At 57.2% G+C, this 20,395-nt stretch overlaps 5 protein-coding genes across 5 annotated transcripts; 2 read left to right on the top strand and 3 right to left on the bottom strand.

Annotated features, from left to right (window-relative positions):
- Window positions 1–281: 281 nt before the first annotated feature.
- On the top strand, window positions 282–2,317 carry CH63R_14186 (NCS1 nucleoside transporter; the record flags this gene model as incomplete). The annotated part of the gene is made up of 5 exons (XM_018309160.1): window positions 282–386; window positions 459–904; window positions 997–1,492; window positions 1,587–1,881; window positions 1,932–2,317. The coding sequence occupies 5 exons, from the start codon at window positions 282–284 to the stop codon at window positions 2,315–2,317; spliced, it is 1,728 nt and encodes a 575-aa protein (XP_018151478.1).
- Window positions 2,318–2,980: 663 nt separating this feature from the next.
- Window positions 2,981–6,558, bottom strand: CH63R_14187 (Proteasome/cyclosome; the record flags this gene model as incomplete). Its single annotated transcript, XM_018309161.1, has 2 exons — window positions 2,981–6,347; window positions 6,419–6,558. 2 exons carry the CDS (start codon window positions 6,556–6,558, stop codon window positions 2,981–2,983), a joined length of 3,507 nt encoding a protein of 1,168 aa, XP_018151479.1.
- Window positions 6,559–9,003: 2,445 nt separating this feature from the next.
- Window positions 9,004–11,753, top strand: CH63R_14188 (mRNA-capping enzyme subunit beta; the record flags this gene model as incomplete). Its single annotated transcript, XM_018309162.1, has 3 exons — window positions 9,004–10,971; window positions 11,045–11,524; window positions 11,580–11,753. The coding sequence occupies 3 exons, from the start codon at window positions 9,004–9,006 to the stop codon at window positions 11,751–11,753; spliced, it is 2,622 nt and encodes an 873-aa protein (XP_018151480.1).
- A 740-nt stretch (window positions 11,754–12,493) lies between these two features.
- CH63R_14189 (Uracil-xanthine permease) lies at window positions 12,494–14,825 on the bottom strand (the record flags this gene model as incomplete). The annotated part of the gene is made up of 8 exons (XM_018309163.1): window positions 12,494–13,010; window positions 13,073–13,137; window positions 13,205–13,415; window positions 13,466–13,583; window positions 13,690–13,938; window positions 14,011–14,118; window positions 14,187–14,338; window positions 14,413–14,825. The coding sequence occupies 8 exons, from the start codon at window positions 14,823–14,825 to the stop codon at window positions 12,494–12,496; spliced, it is 1,833 nt and encodes a 610-aa protein (XP_018151481.1).
- Window positions 14,826–16,816: 1,991 nt separating this feature from the next.
- CH63R_14190 (uncharacterized protein) lies at window positions 16,817–19,815 on the bottom strand (the record flags this gene model as incomplete). Its single annotated transcript, XM_018309164.1, has 7 exons — window positions 16,817–18,020; window positions 18,083–18,275; window positions 18,337–18,473; window positions 18,550–18,707; window positions 18,766–19,225; window positions 19,283–19,625; window positions 19,722–19,815. 7 exons carry the CDS (start codon window positions 19,813–19,815, stop codon window positions 16,817–16,819), a joined length of 2,589 nt encoding a protein of 862 aa, XP_018151482.1.
- Window positions 19,816–20,395: the final 580 nt, after the last annotated feature.

The raw sequence follows: 20,395 nt of genomic DNA on the forward strand, positions 1-20,395 counted from the left end.
TGTGACCACGTTGCTGGCTACAGCTCGCGGACCTGGCCGCCGGTGGGGAAGTGATGGTGGTCGATGGGTTACACCACGCCCGCGTCGTCTGCTTGCGGACGAATACATAATGTCTCAACCCCCCGAGTCTGGTGTGGCTTGAGCCTCCACAACTGAGCCCAGCAGGGTCGTTGGCACATTTATTATCCCAAGAGACGTCCCCAGCGACAATTCGTCCGAGGCCAAGGACCACCAAGAAGTGTCCTACGCAAGGAGAAACCGTTACCCGACTTGCGACAAAGATGAAGGGTTTCAATCGAGACGAGTTGAGGCTACGATGTACCTCGGTCAAGGCATGGGAGCTTCCCCGGCACTCTAGCAGTGCTCTCGCGCCCGAGGGAGTATGGGTAAGCATTGTTGAGCCGTCGACCCCCCTTTGAACGGGATGGATGAGTATCGGGACTGATGTTTTGCTTCAGACGAACGAGGACATGGACCCTGTCAAGCCGGAGGACCAAACCTGGAGCATCTGGACCATCCTCGCTTACTGGAGCAGCGATCTCATGAACCTTTCGACGTTACAGACGGCAGGTTCAATCCTCGCGGTGGGCCTGTCGTGGCGAGAGAGCATTCCCATCATGTTTGTGGGAACGACCTGCATCGCCGTGGCCATGGTCCTCAACGGTGCCATAGGCAGCAGGCTGCATCTTCCTTTCAGCGTCATCGCAGCGGGATCCTTTGGCTACTGGTTCCGGTACTTTGCGATTGTGAGCCGCGCGGTTCTCGCCATGTTCTGGCTAGGCGTCCAGTGTGCCAACGGCTCGTATTGCATCACCATCATGCTGAGCGCCTGGGCTCCTTCTTACGCAAGAATCCCCAACACGCTGCCTGAATCGGCCGGCATCACTTCCATGGGGATGTGCTCGTGAGTTGACCCACCAGAGGAGACGACGACGTTTTGGTCGTGCCCATCTTGGCTGTTCTTTTGTCCTGCTCACTACGACTTACTCCCTCCAGCTTCTTCCTCTTCTGGATACTCCAGCTGCCGATGCTACTCATACACCCGACGAAGCTTCGTCCACTCTTCTACGTCAAACTCATCGCCACCCCGGCCGTCGTCCTCGGCACACTGGGCTGGGCGGTCAAGAAGGCCGGCGGCGGCGGCGAGATCTTCAAGCTGCAGCCCGAGGTCCCCAAGGGGACAGCGCAATACGCCTGGCTCTGGCTGAGCTGCATGTCGAGCGTCACGGGGCAGTGGGCAACCATGGGGGTGAACATCCCCGACTTTCTGCGCTACAGCAAGAGCCCCAACGGGCAACTGGTGCAACTTCCCTTCGTCCCTTTGGTCTTCACCCTGTGCGGCACCATGGGGATCATCACGACGTCGGCGACCAAGACGTTCCACGGAGAGTATCTTTGGAACCCGCTTGATATCGTCAGTCTCTGGCTGGAGAACGGTTCCGGCGGGCGCTGTGCCGCTTTCTTCGCCGCTTTCGCATGGTTCATCGCGACGGTGAGTAGATGGACGGCGCTCCCCCCCGAGCAACACCCTATCTCTATCCCCTTTGATACGAGTTCAACGCTGACCTGTGTACCCCGGCTCACAGGTGGGAACCAACGTGACGGCAAACTCCATCAGCGCAGCCAACGACCTGACAATCATGTTCCCACGCTATGTCAATATCAAGCGGGGTTCATTGATAGCAGCCGTGATCGGAGGCTGGGTCCTCGTTCCTTGGAAGATCCTGGCCAGCGCCACTACCTTTCTCAACTTCATGGGCGCCTACGCCGTGTTCCTGGCTCCGATTAGCGGGATCCTCGCAGCCGACTTCTGGATCGTAAAAGGTCAGAAATACGACCTGCCCGGTAAGTACTATCTGGCCCGAGCCGGGTTCCCGTTTTGTGTATCACAGGAAGACGTGCTGATGATGAGTCCTTTCTCTGTGTGCCAGGCCTGTACGATCCTCATGGCCGTTATAGATACGTAGCAGGGTGTAACTGGCGGGCCTTCGTCGCCTTCATCGTGCCGGTGGCCCCTAGTCTGCCCGGCATGGCCTTGGCCATCAGCGGCTACCCGGCGGTCCAGATTTCCGAGGGCGCACAGCATCTGTACAGCTTCGACTGGCTCTTTGGCTTCGTCGTGTCAATCTTCCTATACACCACCCTGAGCTGGCTTGCACCCGCAAAGGAGACGCTGGTTGAACGGACGATCTGGACGAAGGATGGGGCCGACGTCGAGGCGACAAGTCGTGGCAGCGATGTCGAGGACCCCAAGTTGCCGGAAAAGGGGCACACGACAGCGACACGTGTCATCTCGGACGACGACAAAGTATTGTAAGGCCGGCAGCAACACATGTGGTGGTTAGTAGAGTTCCATCCTACAGTGGCCCGTCCACTACCTGACGGTTGAGCAAAAGAGACAAGTCGTGGGTAAAATCGTCCAAAACATGCCCCTTGTTCGCAAAAGGCCTTTGCGGGCTCACGCGCCATCGTCGAGGAAAAGCCGAACATGTCTGCTCCGCCCCCCCCCCCCCCCCCCCCCCCCCCCTATGTTTTCCTTAGTATATTATATACATCCTTCTCCAATAATGGACAATGGAGACTGTACAAGAACACAAGAGCCGAAACTGGTGATGTTACTGGGCATGACAGATGATGGATGGTCCCTAGGGTCGTCGGCCTGTCCCTCATCTGCTGCGTCGACACATGCACGGGAACCACCGCACACCATGCATGTCCCGCCCATTATACCCGACTTGAACCACCCGGCTGGCATATTGTCGTAGCTTGCATGGGACCAAATCATTGAAATTGTAACCGAGAACTCGTTTGTTACACTACTGTACAGCCCGGCAAGTCGGTCATCTTGCCACCGACTGTCTCCCGTAGAGTGGCGATCCACCCTCGTCTTGACCTTGACGCCGCCTCCTTTCTATGCTCTAAAGACGGCACCCACACCGACCCCAAAATCTTTGGTTTGGTTTCTTGCTCGCGAAAATCCTCACTCCTCGTCCTCATCTTCCTCGTTGTCCGTAAAGTACTCAAAGTCTCTCGGCACATCAGCCTCCTCATCTCCTTCGCCATCCTCGTCTACGGCAGTCAGAACGCCGGCCGCAGCAGCCGCGCCTCCTTCGTCGGTCGCGCCAGCGAGGTCGCCTCTCCTTTGACGGCCGAGCAACTCGCTGAGCTCGTTCAATGAGCGGAGATCACCGCCATTGCCGGCTCTGAGAGCCTGGGAAATGAGGTTCTGCTGCTGGCGCGGCGTCAAGCCTGCTGATGAGCCACCCGCGTTGCTCTGGCCGGCGACAGGGGCCTTCTCCGTTGTCACCTTCTTTAGCTTTTCCTCGATGAGAGTTTTCTCTTCGTCTGGTTGCGTGTCCTGCAGGAGAAGAGGTCCTCCGGTGGGCTTTTCAACACTGTTAGCACTTTCTCGAGCCATGGTTAGGCGTGGAATGACTCTTACCTTCTTGACCGGCTTGTAACGGCCAGTGGGGAAGCTGATGAACTTGAGCTGCCCAGGGACCACGCGCGACAGGTTCTCCATCTCGTAGCCAACCTTCTCCTTCTCGACCTTCTTCTTGGTGTCAGCCGGGGCAACAGACGCCTCCTTCTCGCCACCCTCGCCCTCCTTCTTGTCTTTGCTCTCCTCCTTCTTCTCATCCACCTCCATCTTGTCGGAGACGGTAGGCTTGGCAGAGGAGTCAATGTCCATGCTCTCACGACGCTGAGCACGCTCCTTCTTCTGGGCTCTTCGCTTCGCTTGGGCAGTCGTCGACAGCACAGCCGTGGCGACCATGGTAGGGCCCTCCTCGGCCTTGACCTCTTGCTCGGGAGGGTAGTCGAACAGGCTGGGGCGGGTGGCGCAATGGAACTTGAAGCTGGGGATCTCGAGATCGTGGTCAAGACCAATTATGGAGGTGGGGGAGAAGGCGAGCGAAAGGAAGTGGGTGAAGGGGAACCAGTACCAGTACTGGGTAAAGACAGCCATGCCAACAATGCCAGCCATATTGAGGTTACCCGTCTGCGTCTGGAGGCCAATGGTGCAGTTGCGGCCGCCGGCGTCAATGATGCCCAGAGCGAGCGAAGCACCAAACTTGGTCATGGCATCCTCGTGACGATCACCGACAACCTTCTTCAAGGTCTTGCGGATTGCGGCAACCTTGGGGTTCATGACCTCATTCTGCTGGATCATGATCATGGCCAGGGAGATGAGAGCACCCTGGCGGACAAAATCGGTGGGATCCTTCATCATGGGCTCGAGCAGGTCGATGGCCTCGTCCAGGCCAGTACCGGCACAAGAAATGCCCAGGGCCATGGCGGACCCGTAACGCACGTGGGGGTTGTACGATTCGGAAAGCAGCTCGACCATGCGGGGAACACTGCCGGGCTTTCGGAATAGGATGAAGCCCAAGCTCATGACTGCGACACGGCGGACGTCGTCATTGACATCGCTGACGGCAATGTGCAGCAGCTTGCGAATAGCCTTGTTGCTGCCGGTACCGCAGTAAGCGAGAGCCACAGTCATGATACCGCCGTATCTCAGAGTCGGATCAGGGTCGTTGAGAAGACCTTCGATCATTGCGTCGGCGCCCTCTTGGCGGCCAAACATGATCAATGCCATACCAATGGCCAGACCACGGACAATCTTTTCGTGAGTCGTCTCATGAGCGTAGGTGATCATGTCCTCCAGCGCCCGCACGTTGCCGGTGCCAAGCATGATGAGACCCATGGCGAGGCCAACGGCCTCTCCGTTAAGGGCAGAGTCGGTAAAAAGAACCGTTCGGAGGTTGTCAAAGATTTCTTCGGAGCCGGTGCCCATACCGGCGATACCCAGGCCCAAAGCACCACCGTGCTGGATGACCTCCTCCTCGGCAGATGTGAACTGGATCTTGAGGTAATCGAGCGCATCAGCGCCGTGGTTGGCATGGATCAGGCCATAGGCGTAGAGAGCACCGCCCTGGCTGAAGATGGAGCCGCTGCTCAAGCCGCTTTGGCGCGGCAGGTAGGGCTCAAGTAGCTTTCGGGACTGCGTTAGGTTGCCACGGTGAATGACGCCGAGCGCGGCCGTCGCGGTAAACTTGGACCAGTTGACGGCCTTGCCGAGCCATTCGAGATTGTCGCGGAAGAACTTGTCGTTGGTAGTACCCTGGTTCATGAAGGCGTTGCAGAAGGTGACGGCGGTATGGAAGATGGAGTTGCGACCTTCCAAGCTATCGCGGACCTTGTTCAGGATGCTCAGGTCGGTGCGGTTGTTCCGGTAGAGGAATTCGAGGTTCAGCTGAATGGTCTTGCTTCCATCGAGGATGGAGCGGATGTTCTTATAGACCTTGGAGAGCTCGTCCGAGAGCTCCTCTCCGGAAGGCTCCTGATTCTCGAGCAGAGGCTCATCCTCGGTAGCATCGCTTGCTGGTGCCTTGGCGGGCTCACCGGACGGCAGGGAGTTAATAATCTTGCCCAAGAACTCCTGGGTTCCGTTGTCGTACAGGTCGAAGGCGATCTGGTAGGCATTGGCAATCGAGTTGCGGTCGCCGGTTGTGATCAACTGCTTGAGCATACGGGACGCCTCCTCGTCTGAGCTAAGATAGACGACACACTTGGCGATGGCGAAGTAGTCGGGGTTCGGGATGTCGTTCAGGAGATCCAGAATCAAGCGCAGAATCTCGGTACGGAAAGCGCGTTCCTGAACGATGTCCATACAGATGCTCAAGGCATACTCCATGAGCTCTTCGGCGGGACCCTGACCATCTGTTGACTTTGTCTTGGAACGCTTCTCATCATCGCTTGCGCGTTTGATGACACGGCGAAGGACCTCGAGGTTCTTGGCCTCGACGGCAATACCGACGACCTGTCGATATCTGCCGTCCTTGAGGCAAGCCTCGAAAAGACGCTCGACGATGCGCTGGAGCGCAGCCTGGGTTGCCTGGTCGTTGATGGGGGCGATGGAGCCAGAGCGACCCTCCTTCACGGGCTGAAATGTGGGATCGAGGATGGCGTTGTCGGTCGAGACGCGGGACAGGAGAGACTTGGACGGGAGAGTCGTCTGAGAGAAGGGGGTGGTCGGGGAAATCAGGGCAGACCCGTCGGCGGGGCCGGTCGCAAAAGTGGTTGCCAACGCAGGCAGGGAGTTGTCGCTCTGGGACAAGGTGGGGGCGGTGTGCTTGGCCGAGGAAGTGGCGATGTACTGGTCGATGCACTTGGAAATGATGGTATCCTCAAATTCACCGGGAGCATCGAGCTTGAAGAGGTCGCCTGCGGCGAGGGCAAAGGTCATGCTCTCATTGTAGGCCTGGAGATGATAGTAGACCTTGGCGAGCACGAGGGCTGCCAGCTGCCGTTGGGGAAAGGATTCGTCTTCGTAGAGAGCCTCGCTTTTGTGGTTGTCAATACCCAAATAGATAGATGGACTCGCAGACACGTTGGGAGAGGGAGAGCAGCTTACATCTGGCTCAGAGCGCCGGCGACCTCGGTCCAGACTGTGTCGATGTCATCGTTAAGAGTCTGGAGGGCGAAGACCTTGAGGTCGTGTTCCTCATCGGCCAGGAAGCCTAGGACTCCGGTAGCTGAGACCAGGCCAGGCATTGTCGGGGGTGAGGAGGGCGGCCACGGAGACGGGAGCTGAGCTTAGCTGTGTGTGGGAGGGGGGAGGGGACGTTTGCGCGGCCGGGATAGAATTGAGGATCAAAATTCGGTCGAGGTGGAAGAGGTCAAGCGGCGGCGCAGAACGGAACGGAGTATTGGGATGTTTTTAGTTTTGTTGGTTGGTGATGGAAGCTCCGAAGAGGCGTTGATGATGGAAGAAGGACGTCGAAAGCGAAGGCGCGAATGAACGAACGCAGGGCACGCTTCAGTATCCACGTCAGGCAAGTCTGCCTGCCTCGTCCTGTCCTGCCGACTCAGTGCCCAGGGTACGTACCTCCTTCGCCTGACCTCCCTTCCCAATGCACCCACAGAGAGTGCTGATTCAGCAGGCCGAAAATGGATTGAAGCTGGATACGACGCTTTCAGTAGAATGCTGACGTAACACAATCCCGGCTAGCTGGCTATTAGCAGCCCCGGCTAAATGCCAGATGTGAGCTTCTGGGGGTACAGACGAGCGAGAGACGGATTATCAACAATTCCGGGCAGGCCCGTCATGGCCTACCCTTCGACACACTCAGTGAGAGACAAGGTGGGACTGGCTGGCGGAGGGCAGGGGACACAAAACCAAATAAAATCCCCGACAGGTCGACAGAGGTCGGGCTCGGGCAACGCACCGTGGGTGTGGGACGCTGGACACACACAAGGCTGGCACGCTAGGTGGTGGTGGTAGTACGGACACTCACTGAAGCAACAATTGCGGTCTCTCTCTCTCTCTCTCTCTCTCTCTCTCTCTCTCGCTCACTACTCACTCACTTTCTACCCGTTGTTGCCGCCCATGTCGTCGGCGTTTAGAAGCAGCGACTTGTTAATATCTTGTACGATTCTATTGACCTAAGCATAAGAATTTAAGCACCAGGTAGTTAGATATAATGTACATTGTCTGGGACTTACAGAGTAGAAGCTGAGGGGGGGGCTAAACGATATCTGAGCACTCACTATCTATCTGTACAGATTTCCCCCTTGTCTGCTGTATCCTTACCCTCTACATAGTACCTCTCTAGGTAGATAGCCCCTAACACAAGCTCTCGCGTGAGCTCCAGCAGGAGAAGCTCCATACACACCAAGCACGACACCACCTCGACCGCAGCATAGCCACCAGCTGCACCTTATCAGGTAAGGTAGGCAGCATCGAGCCATCGCATCAGCGCGCCGGGGCCCTTACTAGATGTGTGCGATCGGCGCGCGACCAATCAATCCATTTCCGTCCTTTCTTTTTGGCTCCAAATTTCCCACCCTCTCTTCCTTCCACGTCCCCCAGCCGCGACAGAGGACAATATGTTTTTTCTCCTGAAAGTTATCGAGCCTACATGTCTGTAATTTTTATTCTGATTCTTGTCTCTTATTTTGCTCTACGCAACTCCTGTTCTCATCTTAAACAGGTGCCTCCAGCATCTTTGGTGTAACACCCACCCACCACCATTCACTCGTCCACATATCCACAGCCCCGATGTCTCTGCTGCAGCAACCTGCGACGACAATCACCAACCACCACAACATATAGACATCGACCCTTGTTGCTACTCTCCACCCATCGCCAACGCTCCCATTCGCACTTCGCGACGCCATTCTAACCTGTCGCATCTGTCAATCGACCCGCTCTTTGACAGTTGTTCCTCCTCCTCCTCCTCCTCTTCCACCTCCACCGCCGCCGCCGCTTCGTCTTCCCGTGTCCGCACGACCCCTACGTTTCGAATCGCGACCACTTCCTCTCTGCCTCAACCTCCATCAGGCATCGTCCAAACAAGCTCTCAACGACCCCTCCCCCGAGGATTTGCCTGCGTTTGCCCCCCCTTCCGGCCCGCAACTTGTCGTCGCTCGCCTCCTCCACTCGAGAGAATATCGCACACTCCCCTGGTTTCAATCCCGTTCCGGCCAACCCCAATCCACGCCCTTCTGCCGTTGTTGCGCTCCAGCTCCCGTCCTCTTCGGTCCCCTTTTGGACCACCACCCTGCCGTGTCCTGCCGCGCATGCTTCGCTTTGCCTGGTCGTAGCTCCTCCATACAGTCCAGTTCAGCCTAGTCCAGTCATTACCGGTCTCTTCGAACCCCGACACCGACGACGAGAGACCGACACCGACGACGACCACCCACTCGACCGGCTCTTCCTCCTGATCATGACGACGTGATGATTGCCGATTGCGCATCCATCTCAAACCACTAGAATTGCGACGAATTTGCACATCAAACCCTACGTCGCTATCGACACCTGTCCCGACACCGTACTGCCACCCGTTTCCCCCTTCGTCGCACACATGAGCCGTTGGAATTGAAAGGGCGAAGCCGAAACTTTGCACCCGAGCTGAAGCTGGACGGAGCGCTGGCCCAGACAAAGGAACACAGATCCAAGGCATTTCGGTAAATCACCGTACGCCTGCGGTAATCACGATGGATCTGAGAAGTTTGATGAACACGTCAGACGACGGGGACCGACCTCGAGCCGCAGCCGCCGCCGCCGCCTCAGCTGCTGCCACCGCCGCCTCCGCTGGCCCTCCGCCGGGCCATCCTGCTCATGCCCAAGCCCACGCTCGCGCTCACGCTTCTTCTCAGCCTCTTGCGCCGAAGCAGCAGCAGCAGCAGCAGCAGCAGCAGCAACCACAACAACAGCACCCACACCCGCACCCGCAGCATCAGCCGCATCTGCAACATCAATCGCATCCGCAACACCAATCGCCGCCGCAGCTGCCCTATCAACAGCAGCCTCCGACGACGCCTTCGCAGGCCACGACGGCCTACGCATTTAGAGAATCAGCCTACAGTCACGCCTTGCACTCGTCCCCCGGGAAACCGCCAGCTCCCCAAGAATACGCTGTTCATCCCCAGGTCACCACTCCGTCGTATCCCCCACAGTCGCCTTATCAGACTCCCGGCCCCTATCCCGGCCGACCAGCACCGCCGCCACTTCAGGCAGGCGTTGCCGCTCCTTACGCCGATGCGCGGTCTCCTCAGAGTGCGTCCATGTCCGGGCCGTCCCCGTATCGTCACACACCAACATCTTCAGTGAGCGGACCCGGCGGAGGCTACCCTTTCCCTCCCACTGGTCCGCCCCAGGAAGTTGCCAGCCCTGTGCAACGACACCAATACCCACCACCCAACGCGTATCCCCCGAGAGAGAGTTATTCTCATCCATCTGGTGCAACGGCGCCTTCTCCATACACTCAGCAGCAGCAGCAGCAGCAGCAGCAGCAGCCGCCTCCGCCTCAGCACATGCCCCAAACTCCGCCCATCGGCACCCCTGTCAGCGCACACCCGTACCTCCACCAGCGCTCGCAATCAACGCATTCAACCCCTACTCCTACCTCTGCCCATAGTCAACACCCGCAGCAGCTCCACGGTCAAGCATATCCTCACGGCAGTCCTGTGGCGACGGCGCATCCGCCGCCCGAGTACGTTCGGCAGCTTTCGCAGCCTCCTACCCCACTGGGCCCGCCCCCGACCGGGCCTCGACAATCCTCCACTGCACCGACCTTTGCGCATCCGCAAAGTCCCTATCAACAGAGACTGTCCGCCTCGCACCTCGCTCAAGCCACACCTCCACCACCGCCACCTCGCATCCCCAGCTCCCACAGCGGCCACGAACGAAGATCATTGTCACAAAGCGAACGCGACAGAAGTGTTAGCGTCAGTCCCAAGACCCGCATCCCGAGTTTGCCGAGCAGCGTCGGTGGACATACAGATTCAGAGGCGCGGCCGCATCTGAGTGTCGCCAACATGGTGGAACCCGAACGCGAACGCGCCACGACGCCCGCCAAGAGAAAGCTTGCCGACAGAGATTTGAGCCCGCGAGAACTCGAGCGGAAGGAGCCAAGGCCTCCGCCTGCCGAGGTGAATGGCGGCCCCAGGCTCTCCCGGTCGCCCATTATCCAGCGAAAGAGGAAAATCCACGCGACGCCTCCCATCTGGGCTCAAGCATGGAACGCCCGAGAAAATAAAAGGCTCAAGCTGGCCAATTTTGAGCTTCAAAAACGAGGACCACCCAGCATCAATGGCAAGCCCGAGCCTGCCAAGCAGGACAGCACCAGTCGACACACCTCGCCAGAGGCAGCGCGATCCACTGCGCCACCTGTTCAGGAACCGCCCAAGCCCGATAGTTTGCTTGGTCCGTGGGAGGAGAGCATTCTCGGCACTCGACCGTCCGAGGAGCTATCCAAAACGATTGCCGATTTTCTCTTCAAGAATGTCACGCTCCACCCCGACTCTGGGGAGATCCTAGGGCGAGGCGTGCAGTTCGAGATCGAGGCTAAAATGGGTCAGCTCATCGATAGAGATACCAACGATCGTGTCGAGAGGGCAATTGGCTCGGAATGTGTCCTGCATGACACCGGCCGTCTTGCTTTCAGAAGCAGCATGACGGAGGTACGTCCCCTTCGCCCCAATAGCAGGCTCCGTCCGAGGAAGTCCACATGGCTAACGTCTCTCTTTTTCACAGGCCCAGCACAAAGGCCTCAACGATTTCCTGAACAGCATGGTAGTCCAGACAGACCCGCGAAACCCCAACGCCCGAGGCCGAGTCCAGATACAATACAAACATCGGCGGGAGATTGACAAGTTTTACGAACTGCCTAATGCGCTGCAGGCTCGCCTGCCTGGCTGTGTTAGATCCCTCCTGTCGGGCAGGCGGTCCATCAAGGTCCGCGTCACATACGACCAGAAGACGCAACAAGTCCTGGCCAAGATTGTCAAGGCCAGAGTAGCCGATATCCACATACACCTGCCGACGTGCCCGCTCGACTGTCGTATCAGCATTAATCTTGAAATGGCATGGGATGGATCTGTTGAGGAGCTGGAAAGCATGGCCGTTGGACACGCGGACAAGTTTCCCGACCGAAACAAGGATCGCCTGAGTTACAAGCAGAATCACTATCAGATTGACTTGACACAGGTGACGCAGACGATGCCTGGTCCTGGGGTAAGTCGTAGCTCGCAGCAAAATGGCATAGAGGAATTTGCTAACCTGCCGGAAGAACACACATCGGATCGACAAAGAGCACGAGCTTGAGGTTGAGCTATCGCCAGATATCGTCATTGACCAACAACGCCGTGCCATGAGAAACGAGCCGCATCAATACCAACAACTCGTCGATGCGTTTGTTGACAACGTGCGCGTCCTCGCCCGGAAGAGTCGTGAATTTGTCTAGTACTTTCCCGGGGGAGAAGCTGCAGAGATGGTCTTGTTTTAGAGTAGCTTGGGTGGTTTTGATACCAGAAGATGATGGGGCTACCTACGTTTTAGGCGTCCCGGGCTAAAGCGGTGCGCATTTCGGGGGAGTTGCTCGTTTATTCATATCTGCCTTACCTTACCTAGCTACGTTTGGGTACATCGTTCCCGGGCTTTGGACGTCCTGCCCGGCAGATAATTCTTGCATCCGCGGCCTTGATCAATGCCAGAACTTCGGTTGTCGCGGTCTATCACTGTCTTGTGCACCGTCCTAACCATCGTTTATGCGGCTAACATGTGCCATGTGAGATGTGTTGCGAGGCTTTGAGTCATGTCGACATGTTTGTTTCTTCCACAATGGCTTGAGAGACATTCCCGTGTTCCCCCTTAGCCCTATATGGAAGGGGGTAAAAGATCCAGAGGCATAGATGAAAACAGTAGAGCGTTGTTTGAATCGCGTGGCAGTTTCGTTGCATTGATGATACATGAAAAGCTCCTTAGTCCTCATCATTCATCACGTCTGACGAGTGGCTGTAAGCAAGCAAGCAAGCAAGCCTAGATAGAGACTAAGTCAAGGCAAGTGAAACTATTAAAGGCATGAAAGGACAACAAAGTCCAAGAGAGAGTATTTTGCACGGCGGATATTCAAGGTACTCGCAAAGCCAAAACATGTTTGATCAATTGTAACAAGTCCAATGTCCAAACCCGCGTTCCATCATCTCAAGACAGCTTCTCGTCGCCCTTGGCACCGCCAATGTGTCCAACAGGCTGAATGTCCTCAGAATCCGCCCCGCGGGCACTGTCTGCGCCATTGGCTTCCTTGGACGGGGTACTGCCGGCGATGGGGACAACGTCATGGCCCTCGGTATCCTCAATCTCCTCGGCGAGGACGAGGTTGAGGAGCATGCAGACAAAGGCCGTGATGGCGAAGCCCGTCTCCATGATAAGCACGATGGCATCGAGGAAGCCTCGGAGACCGCGGTTGTCGCCGGCGTAGGTAAAGACGTTGTCGAAGTAGGTCGGCACGAGCGTGGCGCCGTAACCGAGCGTCAGGCCGGCGGTGAGGATGAAGCGGTTGCGGCGGTTGAAGGGCACGCCCTTCGTAATGATGGCCATGCCGGAGACGGCCACGGCGGTGAAGAGGAAGGAGGTCATGCCGCCCAAGACGGAGGAGGGGATGGCAACGAGCGAAGCGGCAAACTTGGCGAAGATGCCCATAATGACGAGGAAGAAGCAGCTTCTCAGGTCGTTAGCCGATGGGAAGAGGAACCAGAGAGACGGCGATCCGGAAGAACATACCAGCAGTAGCCAGCGCTACGGTTGGCGCAGCGAGTGAGGGCAATGACACCGTTGTTTTGGGCGAACTATCACTTGTGTGTAAGCCACAGTCCGTCGGCAAGGGTTCGAAAGATGCGGCGGCAATGAGCTTACGGTGGTCATGGGCGTAATGGTCATGAGAGCGGCGAGAACACCGTTGATGCCATCGGCCAGCACACCGCCCTGGATGCGTGACTCGAAGAGACGACCCTCGACCTCGAGACGGGAGACATCACAGGTGGCCGTGATGTCCCCGATGGCCTCGGTGGCGCAGATGATGTACACTGCGAGCAAAGGTCTTTCGAGTGTGGTCAGCTCGACAGCTCTGCCGGTGGTTGACGGCATGAGTTCCCGGGGAGGGGAGGAGGGGCTTACAGGATGAGTGGACCGTAAAGAGTGAGCTTGAATGTGTGTACCCAGACGAAGGAAACGGCGGGGGCGCTGTCAATACCGGAGCGATCAAAGTACCCGCAGGCGGCGGCGATGATGCATCCTATTCACATGTACCGTCAGATTATGAAGAGAGAGAGAGAGAGAGAGAGAGAGAGAGAGAGAGAGAGGAAAGTTAGTGGATGATGGAGGGTTCAGGGGCAACTCACCAACAAGCAGACCGATGACGACAGAGGTCGACTTCATAATCGGGGCGCCGAAGCGCTCGCAGAGGATGATGGTGATGAAGACGGAGAACCCCAAACCCAGGTACTCTGCAGAGCCCCAGGGAAGAGCATGAGGGGCGGCGATGTTGGGGCATCGGGCAAAGAAGTCGGTGGTCGGGTTTGCGCAGGGGCCGGAGCCGCCCATCCAGTTCTGGAAGCCGCTCTCGACGAGGTGGATGCCGATGAGCATGACTGGACGAGAGTGTTGGAGATCAGAATCATGTTTTATCTTGCGGTTGGCCGCGCCAGGAGATGGTCACTCACCAGTCGGGCCGGTCACAATGGGGGGGAAGACACGCAGCATGACCTTGGGCGGCATGAAAGAGATGGCAATTTCAATGAGGGCGCAGAGAGCGCTGGAGCCGATGATGGCTTTCGATGGGTACGTCAGTGAGCACGGAGACAACAGGCGCAAGGAAATGAGCTAGGGACGAGCGCACCTCCGTAGCCATCGGGACAAGGGAGCTTGTTCCCGTCGGCGTCTGTTGGGCAGAAGCCGTTGGCATACATCTGGGCGAGAGCGCCCTGGGCGACAGGAATGATGGCAAAGGAGATGCCGACGACGGAGATCAAGCCGGTGCCGACGTAGTAGCTGTAAGAGAAACGCGCGAGACGTGTGAGTTGCAAGAAGGCAACAAGAGGTGTTTGGAAAGCAGGCAATCTTACGAAGTCTTGGGGACGTGGAACCTGGTGATCTGGATGGTGGACAGCAGGCCCGAGACGATGAGAGCCGTCGACACGAGGTACTGTTGCATCTCGCCAGTCAGGTTGGCGCCGGCGGCACCGCTCAGAAGGATGGGAGGCGTGATGATGCCGGCCAACATAGCGAGGGCATGCTGAAAGCCCAATAGTAGGGCTAGTAGTGTGGGCATGCGGTCGTTGAGGCCGAAGAAGGGGGCGGCTCTCAGGCTCTTCCTCATGAAGGGTAGGTTTGGGCGGAACAGGAAGGCGTAGTCGTAATCACCAACGAGGCCGTCTTTGGTGAAGAAGCGGTTCTTGGCGCCGCGGAGGCGGTGTCCCATTGTCCTCTTGGGAGACGTCTCCGGGACGATTTGCGATGGTCCCTGGTCCTCGTCCATTGTGGGCAGTTCCAGGTAAGTCGTCTCACGTCGTGGGCCCCTTTGCCTGAGTGGTCAGTGGAATATTCCAAGTGGCGGTTGTGTTTGCTGACGACGACGGCGGAGAGCAAAGGCAAGCCAAACAACAAGAGGAGCAAGTCGTCTCTATTTGGCCCGATGGGTAACGACCGAGTCGAAGTGGACGGCCATCAAGAGCGGCGGTTATGGATCTCGCGCTTTTATATATCATTCCCTCATTCTGACTCGAGCTTGGTCGGCATGGGGGCGAGATCCTTTTAGTTGATGGTTTCGAGCAATCAACCATGGCCGCTATCTGTGGGATAAGGAGCTTGGGGCGACGTGAATGGCTGGCGATAGTAATGGCGGGACATAGAATAATAAAAAACCCTCCCAAAAATGGGAATGGGGTGCGGGGCCGTAGCGTGGGTAGCTGAGCGCCGTCTCCGGTCTCCGGGGACGTACGGTACGTATCTCCATTCCCGCGTGGCACACCAGGAGCATCCCGTCCCACGCTCACACACTCGTCGGGCACATCCTGCTGGCGAGAACTACAACTGACCGGGAAGATGCGGCGAACTGCGAGTGATACACATTAGCCGGAGCTTGGGCCAGTCAAGTCTAAGTCGACCGTTCTCTCGGTCGAGAAGGCAGACATGGGAACTTGAAGCAGCCCGAGCCATTTTTGGCTTTCGGCAGCACCCGTTGATTACATCCAGAGCCTCCCCGATGCCACGGGACGACGGAGCTTGCGAGTTGCGGGCTTTGAAGCGTTCGTCGGGCCACCCGTGGATTCCTGTGGCGGCGGTTATTCTTCTACAGATTAGTGAGCAAGAAGGAAAAGGAAAGACATTAAAAATGAAAAATAAACCATAGGCGGAGGCTCCCTTGAGAAGTCGACTAGGCCATTGCAGCGACTGCTTTCTAGGGAGAGATTGCAAGGTTGACGACTTTGATAAGAGTCGTTCACAGGGAGCACCGCTGACCACCGATGCCAACCACGCCTAGATGTACCAGTTGCCTCAGGCTCTCACTCGCTTCAGTACCTAGGTAAATAGTGGTAGGTGCACCTGGACAACTAGGTAGGCACAGCACAGGTGCCTATCTACCTACCTAGGTACCTAGGTAAGTACCTACCTACCTAGGTAGAGACTGCCTAGAGCTCTTCCTTCACCTCACAGCAACCGCCAATACTACCATCACAATTTGCTATCTCAACGCCACTTTCGCGACCGTCCTTTTCACACCTGACATCGAAAGGTATTGGATGGGCAGACGTAGCTGTTCGCGACGCTCTCGAACGGCCGAAGCACCCACCTCCTCCTCCCGACCCAGGCTCCCGGTTGGTTCCCCAAAAGATAAGACAAAGACAGGGCCATCTAAAACCCCATGCCAACGCCACGCATAGATAAGAACGCGTCCGAAAAGAGTCAAGGATGGGGGGTTGCCAATACCCGGCATCATTGGCCTAGCCTGCTGTCTGCGATTCGGAGGTGCAGCAGACGAATGCAAAGCCGGTTTACTTCCGCCTTCCATCTGTCTCCCATCGCACATGCTCACGGGCGAGTCTCCATCTGTCATCGGCGAACTCCGCTCGTGACGGAGAGCCGTACTTCGAGGGGCTCGCCGCGGAGACGTCATAGAGACCTGCACATCAACAAGACTGATGTCGCCTCCGACTCGGCCGGTTGGCGGTTGTACAATGGCCAGCAAACACTCCGGCTCACCTCTGTCTCGCATGGTCGGCCAATGTGTGGGAACCCGGCACACGATACATGTACGTACAACATCATGTCGTCTATGGCAGCTCTAGCTATCATCGCTCATCCGGTCTACACCCCCTAGTCCTGACGCCGCCACGGTTCCTCATCATGTATCCGTACTTACATACATACCACTGTTCTAACGCTCAATGCCGGATCGCTTTCATACAATTCAGCCCTGTCATTCATCAAAGACTCGCGCCAAGCCGGGCAGCGCGCCCTCCTAGCCCGTCATCGATAGTCGTCTCTCATCCCGCGAACCACATCATGTTGCGACCCGAATCTGGTCCGATGGTACTCGTTGAGCTGCTGTCGACCCGATTCCCTGACGAGTCCCAGGAATCCTTTGTGCATCTTTTTGAGGCACTGGCCCAGCTCCGCCTCCGTTCTCGTACTGCACTGACAGTTGTTGGGCGTTCCTCCGAATTTGGCTCTGTCTTCCGCAGTCGGGAACATAATGCTGATGCGTCGGACGTCCTTCCAAGCCGCCGCGGCGTGCTCCCTTTCCCCTCGCCGACCGAGAGCCAGCTTGGCCAGATTCCAGTCCACGTCGCCATCGTGGCTTTCGAACCGTCGCACCGACATCTCCACCTTACCCCGGCTCTGTTCGATGGCGGCAATCTGGCACGATGACCCGTCCCGTCCTGACCGCCGACAGTTGCACCGGTCCGGGTTGACCTCAGTGTCTTCGTCAATGTCTACCGTCACCATCGTCAGCGCACCCGTCTGCGGATTCCGTGTGAACAACACCAGCATGGGCTTGGGTGGACGCCGGTGGACGGTCCCCGTTGTGTGTCCGCCGATGCTGACAGTCGCCGTACGCGCTTCGCTGCCACTCGAACTGTTGTTGGATGGCGACGTGGTTGTTGATATGTTGCTCGACATGCTGAACGTCCTGTCGGCGCGCGTGTTGGTTGTTGATACGGATGGCGCCCTCGATTGCCACGACCCCGGAAACAAGCTCGACGACCGAGGACTGGTTGGCGATGTCGAAGTAGTTGCTTGCCGGCTACCACTAGGTAGTGACGCCGCCGTCTGCCTGCTTCCCGAACCCACCGGCCGGCGCGGGATAGCCATCGGAGACCGAGCCCCTGCCGGGTTGTTCATCGCCGATGGTGGTGAAATCGACGGGCTCCGCGCTGCAGATCCTGTTGGCGAACCCATACTGTTCCACATGGACACCGTATCGGTCGGGCTGGTCGTAAAGGGGTTGGCGGTGTCCCAGGGCCCACGAATGGTGCTCTGTCTCGATGCTGTGCTGGTTGCCGAAGATAACACGGATCCAGACCTTGTTGAATTGGTTTTCTCGACCAAAGACTCGTTGTTTGTGACGAGCTGCCCGTCGAGCTGCTTTGGAATCCACAGCTGTATGCAGGCGTTCTCAACAATCGGTTCTCCCTTGCCTGAGACGACGAAGCTGACCATGGCCTTGTACCTGACGACAATCCTGCTTAGCATACGAGCTGAAGCATCCGGCGGGGGGGGGTTCTCTCTTACTGGCTATAATTATCAAAGGCCTTGAAGCCAGTGACAGCTTGCTGGAATTTGACGGCGTCCTTGAGCTGCATGAAAGCCAGCTTGGCGACCCGCTCGTCCTTCCGCAAGATCATGTCCCATGCGCCGGAGTTTGACGGAACGGCATATAATGGGTTGATGATGACGGTCGTGATGTCGAAGTCGATGGTCTCGGCTGCAAACATGTCAGCAGGATGTCGTGTATCGACCTCTCTTCTCGGGTGCTGCAAGCATACCTTGGCGACGCGAATTCTTACTCGTGCCTCCTTGTTCCACGCCGGAGATGTTGATACGGAAGCGCTTCCCGTCTGCACCCATTCGGCGGAGCAGTTGGAGTTTTCTTTGGACGTTGGCGGCGGCTCCTTGCAATGGTCTGAGCATCTCGTGTGTAAGTGTCTGCCTATATTGCTGGTGGCTCCTGCCTACGGGCCGTACTGGACTCGACTTACATGTCCAAGACTTGCTCCATGAGCGCGTCCCTTGTCACCACATCCACTAGCTGCGCCAGCTCCTTCTCAGGCCAGATGCCCAGCATCTCAGGCGTCAAACCGATCAAGCTTGGTGCCACGAGGTCGTGCCTGAAGCGATCGCATTGAGAGCCGAGGTCCTACATCGGTCAGCTTTTCCGAGTTGCACCTAGTAAAAGCGTCGGTGAAGGCACATACGTCTTCGAGCTCTTGAATGTATGAAGGCCAGTGTGACAAGCCGGTGGTCGATTGGTGTAGCTCGGGCGATTCGCGAATGCGCTGCATCACCCAGACACACTTCAAGAGGCTCACATACTGCTCGAGCTCGGGGATCCTGTTCTCCACGAGGATGCCGGCGGTGAAGTTTACCGTGGACCTGTGGTAGTGGAGGACGAAGGCATCTGCCATCTCCCGAAGACCTGGATCCAAACCATCCTCCGGCCTCTCTGCCGTCCACGAGTGTTGGAAGCCCTCGGCAACAGTGGCTGGTATCTCAAGTTGAACTAGCTCTCGATGAGCCTGCTGAGCAAGAGCTTGCTCGAGGTCCGGAACCAGAACTCCAATGAGGCGGTGCAAGTCGAGATGCACAGCGTTGATGCGCTGGGCAAGATCCTGGTGTACGAGGCGAATGTCCTCCCTGACCCGGCACAGCAGATCGCTGGTGTAGTAAGTAAGTATTATGAAGAAAGCTGGTTATGAAGACGGACGTACTTACATTTCAAACGGTTTCAGCACATGGAGGACTTTCGAGTTGTGTAGTGCTATACGCGCTCGTAGTCGATCTGCGGAAGGCGCTACGAGAACATTCCACTCGATGTTCCTGAGTGGGCCACTGCTGAGACGATAACGATGATTGTTCTCGATTAGATGGAAGCATTCGGTGAGGGTTTCCTCGTAGTCCCCAAGGATGTCGTCGAGGGACGAGCGATCCCAGCGCAACGGCTTGAAGGCTCCTTCTTGGCGCAGTGATTGGTCCGCTTTGTTCACCACGCGACTTAGGATGTCAAGGTTCTCGGCGAGCCCTCGTACGTCGCGGCCGAATTCAGAATATTGCCTTGCTGCCGTGTTGTTAGTTGATGATCAGGAAGGCGGGGGCTCGAAGGAATGAGGGGTTTTGGGGACGTGTCATTCCTACGACGGGCGCCCAAACTTACTTGCGTTGAAGTCGTTATCCCAACCGAATCGATAGACGTCCCAGGCGAGCTTGCTGAAATTGATGACATCCCCCAGCTGGATAGGACCTGCCATTGGGGGAAGCGGGAAAGGAGGACGACCGTAAAACCCTCTGTCGAAGGCGCCTTATGAGATGATGGGCATTGGATGCGCGGCGGTGTTAAAAGTTCATGAGAGAAGTCCAGCAGCGATGACAGACGGGAACTTTCACAAAAAGTGGGCTTCACGTCCAAGACTGCGCGCAACGCAGATGAGGGGGAGCGAGGTCAGATTTCAAGTAAAGCCCGGCCGTGGGGTGGCAGCACACGACGCGGCGGGTGTGTGACCGGTGACAGACAGGTGTGGCCGCCACTGGGTACGCAAGATTTGCATCAAAGACAGGGGGATGGGCCACACAGTTGGAATACGCGGACGGGGTGGGTTGAAATGTAAAGACCTCACTGATGTGGTGTGTGTGTGTGTGTGTGTGGATGAGTGAGTGAGTGAGTGAGAGAGAGGGAGGGAGAGAGGTAAATGGGGACGGAAGTGAGGCTGATGGGCATGTTCCTTCGGACCAGCTCGTGTGAGCATCTTTTGCTGGCCCAGGGGGTGGGAAGCAATGCAGACAGGCAGCAGGGGGCACAAGACATGCCAACTGCTGCATTCACCCTGCTCG

Source organism: Colletotrichum higginsianum, chromosome 10, assembly GCF_001672515.1.
Source record: "Colletotrichum higginsianum IMI 349063 chromosome 10, whole genome shotgun sequence".
Lineage (NCBI taxonomy): Eukaryota > Fungi > Ascomycota > Sordariomycetes > Glomerellales > Glomerellaceae > Colletotrichum > Colletotrichum higginsianum.